The sequence below is a fragment of the Corella eumyota genome, chromosome 3 (assembly GCF_963082875.1).
Source record: "Corella eumyota chromosome 3, kaCorEumy4.1, whole genome shotgun sequence".
Lineage (NCBI taxonomy): Eukaryota > Metazoa > Chordata > Ascidiacea > Phlebobranchia > Corellidae > Corella > Corella eumyota.
This window is the reverse complement of record NC_137492.1, coordinates 6,834,170-6,844,015: the sequence shown is the minus strand read 5'-3', so window position 1 is coordinate 6,844,015 and position 9,846 is coordinate 6,834,170. Positions and strand designations below refer to the sequence as shown.

The 9,846-nt window shown below is 25.1% G+C and overlaps 1 protein-coding gene across 1 annotated transcript; it reads left to right on the top strand.

The window, feature by feature from the left end:
- Positions 1-348: 348 nt before the first annotated feature.
- On the top strand, positions 349-2,144 carry LOC145745893 (uncharacterized). The gene is made up of 7 exons (XM_082564074.1): positions 349-373; positions 537-692; positions 773-864; positions 956-1,072; positions 1,191-1,302; positions 1,538-1,718; positions 1,997-2,144. Exons 1-7 carry the CDS (start codon positions 349-351, stop codon positions 2,142-2,144), a joined length of 831 nt encoding a protein of 276 aa, XP_082420200.1.
- Positions 2,145-9,846: the final 7,702 nt, after the last annotated feature.

Below are 9,846 nucleotides of genomic sequence, written 5' to 3'. Positions count from 1 at the left end.
GTCAGTCAACTTTATCTCCACTTGCAGGTTATTTTAATAAATATTAAAATTTATATATAAACCTAATAGATTAAATATCGTTTTGATTAAGCCTGTATTATAGAACAAAAAATTGTTAAAATAAGTAAAGTCATTTTTAAAAACTTTTACACAAGATTACTATGTTGATTGGTCGGTTTGGTCGTCATGGTCCACTTGCTCGGTGACGTGTGGTCGTGGCATCCAATCACGGACGAGAACGTGTCCGGGGAATCATAAGTGGAAGTGCCAAGGAAGATTCGAAGATCGCCAACTTTGCGAACCAGGAATATGTCCTTGTAAGTTTGTTTAAGTTGGGTCATTTTATTTATGTATAGTAGCATTATCGGAATAGGTTATAGTCTTAAGATCCCAACAATGTCATTCTATTTGCCTATTTCCGCCATTGGAATATTAAAAAAAACTATTTACTTGTAAACAAATTGTAACACTTTTAGGATAGGTATTTATTATTTTTATATTTAAAATTAACTATTTTCCTTTGTGGTTTGATGTAGATTGGGCTCACTGGCAGGCTTGGAGTTATTGTACAACAGAAAACAACTGTGGCAGAGGAAATAAGACAAAATCAAGGACATGTATTACAGACAGCAACTTACCATGTCCTGGTGACAGCGAAAAAACTATAAAATGCAGACTACCATCTTGCGATAGTAAGTGTTTGCAATTTAATATTTAGAATATTTATCAACTTTTAGTTCTGAAAATAAATTTCTCCCTTTGTGTTAAAAAGCACCAATAGCGTTGGAAAACGGAACCTTTGGACGAGTTTTTATCTACGATGACAGTAACCGCGTTTTACCAAGTTGGAAAACTGTTTGTGATGTAATTTGAAATATTTAATATAATGAATGTTAAATTTGAAATATTTTTGTATCTGCTACTCTACAGATAGGTTTTTAATGAATATTTTTAGGACCTTACTTGGGATGCAGCAACTAGAACAAGTATATATAGGACGGTTTGTGGATATAATTATATGTATGTATCTGACGTTGTGCCATCAGACCCAAGTACAACTTTGCCGCAAGAGGTTAGTTCATATCTATTTACTATGCCGTTACTAAATTCTAACCCTATGACATACCATTTACTGAAATCCATTTACGTTAAACTTTAATATTTTACTTGTTTATTATTTATATGTTTAGGTATTTTTAAAACCGACCAGCTGTGGTGACGTCAGATACTTAATGCAATGTCAACATGACGGCTGGGGGGATCATCCAACATGTACATCTCAACTTTATGTTTCGTGCCAAGGTATTATAGATAATTTTTGGTCAAAGTTTATTAAACTTTTAATGGCAGTTTCGTTACCACATTGTGCATTTCTACACAATAATTAGGAAAATATTATTTTAAAAATGTCCAAAAATGAACAGGGAAAATTAAGACTGGGTCAAGGTAAAGAGGTTTCTTCATCTTCTTAACTGTTTAGTCGTTTCTTAGTTAAAAATAAAATAAAAACAAAATATATAATACTTTACAATTGCAGCGGACACCTACATCAACTTTTTTGTGCACAGTCTGGACACTATTATCACTTATGAATACAACAGACAATTTTGCTACAACAAATTCAGTGAGATTTGTGAATACGATGACATTTTTCCAAACAATGACAATATTCCAATTTTAACTGGTACATTACCTGGAGACAATTGGGCACCCTTAAGGTAAAAGTTTTGGCTTGACAATTTTTTTTCATAGCATGTTAAAGAAAGAGACTTTAACACCAGCATTAATGGCAAATAATGTGACAATGGTAAAGCCAGACGTATAACATTTCGGCTTATAATCCCCCGATTAGTTGGCGATTAATTGCGAAAAAAGAACTCTTCTACTACTTCAGAGTCAATGCCTTCTCAGGCATACTACAAACTAGCAACATTTCTTCCACATTTTAAGTTATTTTGAACTTAGCATACCTTGGTGCATTAATAATATGATTTAGAACCCCTTACAATGACTGGACTCAGGTGGGAAACTTTCATCCAACGGGATTTAGACACATTGAAGAATATGGAGTTCCTTTTTGGACTGCAACAGAAATTCCTGGAAAGGCTTGGGCGACTTACGTGTTTTGCTGCAAAACTCTTTAACAGCAATTGTAGTGTTTTTGTTTGTTTTTTTTTACAAATTTGATTCGTACAAACAACTATTCGAAACATGAGGACAAAAAATATTTAAACTCAACTGTGTGAAAAAAACTGATATGCTCTGTTGCGTAAAGTTTTAAATATTATTGTCAGTTGATTGTTTAGTAAGAACCAACGAATTGTTTTAGGTGACAATGGCATATTATTATTTGTGTATTATGTTAATTGTTCATTGTGTATTGAGTTAATTGTTTTAGTTATTTAGAAACCAATATAAAATGTTATATCATTGTCAATCTAGTGATTTTTTTTTGACTTTAGAGCCTTATTAGGGATATGTGACCGAATGTGACCGGTAATGTTGCAGTAAAAACAAAATTGTTAAAATGTTAAAACATGTTTTTTTTGTTTTAAATTTAATTATTTTAAAGCAACTACATTGGTTCAATAAGCGCATTTTCGAAAAATTAGTTAAATCTATAAATATATGCTAAGTAATGACCAAAAATACTAATTTTTTCGAAACTTCAAAAATAAAATTAATCAATTTTATTATAATCGCAATGCTTTAACTAACATTTAAGAAATAAAAATGTTTAAGAAAAATTCAATAGAACAAAAGTAACAACGTTTTTTTTAATTTGTTGCAGTACAGGCATGCTGTCATTAATTGACTTATATGCTATAGGCCATGCAGAATATTGTTCAAAAACAAAATTTAAATTTTTTTTTTTAGATTTTAAGTTTAACTTTTTAAGAGTCTATTTGCCCAATAAGCACATTTTCAAAAAATCAGCTAAATTTATAAATGTACGCGAGAGTTATGACCTAAAATATTAATTTTTGCGAAACCTCAAAAACGAAATTAATCAATTTTATGATATTTGCAAGGCTCTAACTAACATTAAAATTCAGTAAAAAAAAAGTTACATGGTTTTTTAATTCGTCGCAGTATAGGCAAGAGTCATCGATTGACCTATATGCTATAGGCCATGTAAAATATTGTTTAAAAATAAAATTAAAAAATTTTTATTTTAGATTTAAATTTACCTTTTTTCTCAATAACCCCATTTGCAGAATAAGCGCATTTACAAACTAGATTTATTTGATAAATAAAATATGGTTCGAAATTATTTGATTATTTTTAAAATTAATATTTATTGTAAATAAATTTATAGACAAACATTACCTATTTAAAAAGATTAACTGAACTAATTAATCAAATATTACGTATACCTTTTTTAATTATTACACTAAAAAATTAAAATTTTTCTTTGTTCTGCGCTTAAATAACAATTTTTAGTTTTTATGGCATAAACGCGCATTTAAATATGATAAATAAACGTAAATTATTTTTCTTATAGGTTTTTTAACTACTTATATTATAAAATAAATACATCATACCAAATTTTTAATGCTTAATATCAAACTTTAATTTTTAATAAACAAACAAGAATTTAAATATAATAAACAAACAAAAATTAAATTTTTAATCCATTTTTGAGTTATTAATATTATAATATATAACTGACCAAAATTTGAAAACTTAATAACGATCTCTAAATTTTATTAAACAAACACCAATTAATTACTAATTAATAATATTAAAATTATCAAAATAGGAGGATTGAAACACCATATGATAATAAACAACATACTAAAATTTAAAAAATTTATATACACAAAATTAAAAGTTATTCGATTTCAAAATTCGGATTAGTAAGAATAAAAATAAAAATAAAAATAAAAATAATAATAAATATACGGACAATAACAATATGTTTCGAAATCTAAGATTTCGAACCATAATAAATACACAGACAATAATAATATGTTTCGAAATCTAAGATTTCGAACCATAATAAGGGTTCAATAGTAAATTAAAACCAAAAAATAATTAAATTAAAAAATTGTTTTACAGTTAAATTAAAAAAAATGATTCAAAACATATTTAAGTTTTAAAAACTATTTTTTTGTTATCTTAAAGTTAACTGAATTTTTAACATTAAATTAAATACATAATTTAGCATTTTTAAAACATTTTAAATCGAAAAATAATTGTTGTGTTAGAACCGCACAGGTCCAATTACCGTGTCTACACAAATTTTTTTTAAAATATTAATATTCATAAAAGTTATGAAACTTTTATTAAAAATTAATGAAATCTCAAAACCTAAAATTTTGTATTTTATTAAACGCACATTGGCCTAATTAACATTCAAGATAAAACATTTCGCGAAAATTTTCAGTAAAACAAAAGTTTGAGGTAATTTTTATTTTGGGTTTAATTAGGTCACGTGATATTTTTGGCCAATGATATTGCATACACATTTTTTAAAAAAAAATTAAAAATTTTAAATCGAAAAATAATTGTTGTGTTAGAACCGCACAGGTCCAATTACCGTGTTTACAAAATATTATTCGAAAATATTAATATTCATAAAAGTTATGAAACTTTTATTAAAAATTTATGAAATCTCAAAACCTAAAATTTTGTATTTTATTAGACGCGCATTGGCCTATCTAACATTCAAGATAAAACATTTCGCAAAAATTTTCAGTAAAACAAAAGTTTGAGGTAATTTTTATTTTGGGTTTAAATTAGGTCACGTGATATTTTTGGCCAATGATATTGCATACAAATTTTTTGAAAAAAAAATAAAAAATTTTAAATCGAAAAATAATTGTTGTGTTAGAACCGCACAGGTCCAATTACCGTGTTTACAAAATATTTTTCGAAAATATTAATATTCATAAAATTTATGAAACTTTTATTAAAAATCTATGAAATCTCAAAACCTAAAATTTTGTATTTTATTAGACACGCATTGGCCTAACTAACATTCAAGATAAAACATTTCGCAAAAATTTTCAGTAAAACAAAAGTTTGAGGTAATTTTTATTTTGGTTTTCATTAGGTCACGTGATATTTTTGGCCAATGATATTGCATACAAATTTTTTGAAAAAAAATAAAAAATTTTAAATCAAAAAATAATTGTTGTGTTAGAACTGCACAGGTCCAATTACCGTGTTTACAAAATATTTTTCAAAAATATTAATATTCATATAAGTTATGAAACTTTTATTAAAAATTTATGAAATCTCAAAACCTAAAATTTTGTATTTTATTAGACGCACATTGGCCTAACTAACATTCAAGATAAAACATTTTGCGAAAATTTTCAGTAAAACAAAAGTTTGAGGTAATTTTTATTTTGGGTTTAATTAGGTCACGTGATATTTTTGGCCAATGATATTGCATACACATTTTTTAAAAAAAAATTCAAAATTTTAAATCAAAAAATAATTGTTGTGTTAGAACCACACAGGTCCAATTACCGTGTTTACAAAATATTTTTCGAAAATATTAATATTCATAAAATTTATGAAACTTTTATTAAAAATCTATGAAATCTCAAAACCTAAAATTTTGTATTTTATTAGACGCGCATTGGCCTAACTAACATTCAAGATAAAACATTTCGCAAAAATTTTCAGTAAAACAAAAGTTTGAGGTAATTTTTATTTTGGTTTTCATTAGGTCACGTGATATTTTTGGCCAATGATATTGCATACAAATTTTTTAAAAAAAAATAAAAAATTTTAAATCAAAAAATAATTGTTGTGTTAGAACTGCACAGGTCCAATTACCGTGTTTACAAAATATTTTTCAAAAATATTAATATTCATAAAAGTTATGAAACTTTTATTAAAAATTTATGAAATCTCAAAACCTAAAATTTTGTATTTTATTAGACGCACATTGGCCTAACTAACATTCAAGATAAAACATTTTGCGAAAATTTTTAGTAAAACAAAAGTTTGAGGTAATTTTTATTTTGGGTTTAATTAGGTCACGTGATATTTTTGGCCAATGATATTGCATACACATTTTTTAAAAAAAAATTAAAAATTTTAAATTGAAAAATAATTGTTGTGTTAGAACCGCACAGGTCCAATTACCGTGTTTACAAAATATTTTTCGGAAATATTAATATTCATAAAAGTTATGAAACTTTTATTAAAAATTTATGAAATCTCAAAACTTAAAATTTTGTATTTTATTAGACGCGCATTGGCCTAACTAACATTCAAGATAAAACATTTCGCAAAAATTTTCAGTAAAACAAAAGTTTGAGGTAATTTTTATTTTGGGTTTAAATTAGGTCACGTGATATTTTTGGCCAATGATATTGCATACAAATTTAAAAAAAAAATAAAAAACTTTAAATCGAAAAATAATTGTTGTGTTAGAACCGCACAGGTCCAATTACCGTGTTTACAAAATATTTTTCGAAAATATTAATATTCATAAAAGTTATGAAACTTTTATTAAAAATTAGTGAAATCTCAAAACCTAAAATTTTGTATTTTATTAGACGCGCATTGGCCTAACTAACATTCAAAATAAAACATTTCGGGAAAATTTTTAGTAAAACAAAAGTTTGAGGTAATTTTTATTTTTGGTTTAATTAGGTCACGTGATATTTTTGGCCAATGATATTGCATACCAATTTTTTGAAAAAAAATAAAAAATTTTAAATCGAAAAATAATTGTTGTGTTAGAACCGCACAAGTCCGATTACCGTGTTTACATAATATTTTTTGAAAATATTAATATTCATAAAAGTTATGATACTTTTATTAAAAATTTATGAAATCTTAAAACCTAAAATTTTGTATTTTATTACACGCGCATTGGCCTAACTAACATTCAAGATATAACATTTCGCGAAAATTTTCAGTAAAACAAAAGTTTGAGGTAATTTTTAATTTGGGTTTAATTAAGTCACGTGATATTTTTGGCCAATGATATTGCATACAAATTAAAAAAAATAAAATAAAAAATTTTAAATCAAAAAATAATTGTTGTGTTAGAACTGCACAGGTTCAATTACCGTGTTTACAAAATATTTTTCGAAAATATTAATATTCATAAAAATTATGATATTTTTATTAAAAATTTATAAAATCTCAAAACCTAAAATTTTGTATTTTATTACACGCGCATTGGCCTAATTAACATTTAAGATAACACATTTCGCGAAAATTTTCAGTAAAACAAAAGTTTGAGGTAATTTTTATTTTGGGTTTAATTAGGTCACGTGATATTTTTGGCCAATAATATTGCATACAAATTTTTTGAAAAAAAATAAAACATTTTAAATCGAAAAATAATTGTTGTGTTAGAACCGCACAGGTCCAATTACCGTGTCTATACAAATTTTTTTTCAAAAATATTAATATTCATAAAAGTTATGAAACTTTTATTAAAAATTTATGAAATCTTAAAACCTAAAATTTTGTATTTTATTAGACGCACATTGGCCTAACTAACATTCAAGATAAAACATTTCGCGAAAATTTTCAGTAAAACAAAAGTTTGAGGTAATTTTTATTTTGGGTTTAATTAGGTCTCGTAATATTTTTGGCCAATGATATTGCATACACATTTTTTAAAAAAAAATTAAAAATTTTAAATCGAAAAATAATTGTTGTGTTAGAACCGCACAGGTCCAATTACCGTGTTTACAAAATATTTTTCAAAAATATTAATATTCATAAAATTTATGAAACTTTTATTAAAAGTCTATGAAATCTCAAAACCTAAAATTTTGTATTTTATTAGACGCGCATTGGCCTAACTAACATTCAAGATAAAACATTTCGCAAAAATTTTCAGTAAAACAAAAGTTTGAGGTAATTTTTATTTTGGGTTTAAATTAGGTCACGTGATATTTTTGGCCAATGATATTGCATACAAATTTTTTGAAAAAAAAATAAAAAATTTTAAATCGAAAAATAATTGTTGTGTTAGAACCGCACAGGTCCAATTACCGTGTTTACAAAATATTTTTCGAAAATATTAATATTCATAAAATTTATGAAACTTTTATTAAAAATCTATGAAATCTCAAAACCTAAAATTTTGTATTTTATTAGACGCGCATTGGCCTAACTAACATTCAAGATAAAACATTTCGCAAAAATTTTCAGTAAAACAAAAGTTTGAGGTAATTTTTATTTTGGTTTTCATTAGGTCACGTGATATTTTTGGCCAATGATATTGCATACAAATTTTTTGAAAAAAAATAAAAAATTTTAAATCAAAAAATAATTGTTGTGTTAGAACTGCACAGGTCCAATTACCGTGTTTACAAAATATTTTTCAAAAATATTAATATTCATATAAGTTATGAAACTTTTATTAAAAATTTATGAAATCTCAAAACCTAAAATTTTGTATTTTATTAGACGCACATTGGCCTAACTAACATTCAAGATAAAACATTTTGCGAAAATTTTCAGTAAAACAAAAGTTTGAGGTAATTTTTATTTTGGGTTTAATTAGGTCACGTGATATTTTTGGCCAATGATATTGCATACACATTTTTTAAAAAAAAATTCAAAATTTTAAATCAAAAAATAATTGTTGTGTTAGAACCACACAGGTCCAATTACCGTGTTTACAAAATATTTTTCGAAAATATTAATATTCATAAAATTTATGAAACTTTTATTAAAAATCTATGAAATCTCAAAACCTAAAATTTTGTATTTTATTAGACGCGCATTGGCCTAACTAACATTCAAGATAAAACATTTCGCAAAAATTTTCAGTAAAACAAAAGTTTGAGGTAATTTTTATTTTGGTTTTCATTAGGTCACGTGATATTTTTGGCCAATGATATTGCATACAAATTTTTTAAAAAAAAATAAAAAATTTTAAATCAAAAAATAATTGTTGTGTTAGAACTGCACAGGTCCAATTACCGTGTTTACAAAATATTTTTCAAAAATATTAATATTCATAAAAGTTATGAAACTTTTATTAAAAATTTATGAAATCTCAAAACCTAAAATTTTGTATTTTATTAGACGCACATTGGCCTAACTAACATTTAAGATAAAACATTTTGCGAAAATTTTTAGTAAAACAAAAGTTTGAGGTAATTTTTATTTTGGGTTTAATTAGGTCACGTGATATTTTTGGCCAATGATATTGCATACACATTTTTTAAAAAAAAATTAAAAATTTTAAATTGAAAAATAATTGTTGTGTTAGAACCGCACAGGTCCAATTACCGTGTTTACAAAATATTTTTCGGAAATATTAATATTCATAAAAGTTATGAAACTTTTATTAAAAATTTATGAAATCTCAAAACTTAAAATTTTGTATTTTATTAGACGCGCATTGGCCTAACTAACATTCAAGATAAAACATTTCGCAAAAATTTTCAGTAAAACAAAAGTTTGAGGTAATTTTTATTTTGGGTTTAAATTAGGTCACGTGATATTTTTGGCCAATGATATTGCATACAAATTTAAAAAAAAAATAAAAAACTTTAAATCGAAAAATAATTGTTGTGTTAGAACCGCACAGGTCCAATTACCGTGTTTACAAAATATTTTTCGAAAATATTAATATTCATAAAAGTTATGAAACTTTTATTAAAAATTAGTGAAATCTCAAAACCTAAAATTTTGTATTTTATTAGACGCGCATTGGCCTAACTAACATTCAAAATAAAACATTTCGGGAAAATTTTTAGTAAAACAAAAGTTTGAGGTAATTTTTATTTTTGGTTTAATTAGGTCACGTGATATTTTTGGCCAATGATATTGCATACCAATTTTTTGAAAAAAAATAAAAAATTTTAAATCGAAAAATAATTGTTGTGTTAGAACCGCACAGGTCCG

What these genes read in the sequence shown, in the direction of transcription:
- LOC145745893 (XM_082564074.1), top strand. Translation starts at nt 349, where the DNA reads ATGTATAGTAGCATTATCGGAATAG. An exon ending in TAGTAGCATTATCGGAATAG is followed by an intron (nt 374 to 536) that starts GTTATAGTCTTA and finishes GGTTTGATGTAG; the next exon opens with ATTGGGCTCACTGGCAGGCT. An exon ending in CAGACTACCATCTTGCGATA is followed by an intron (nt 693 to 772) that starts GTAAGTGTTTGC and finishes TGTGTTAAAAAG; the next exon opens with CACCAATAGCGTTGGAAAAC.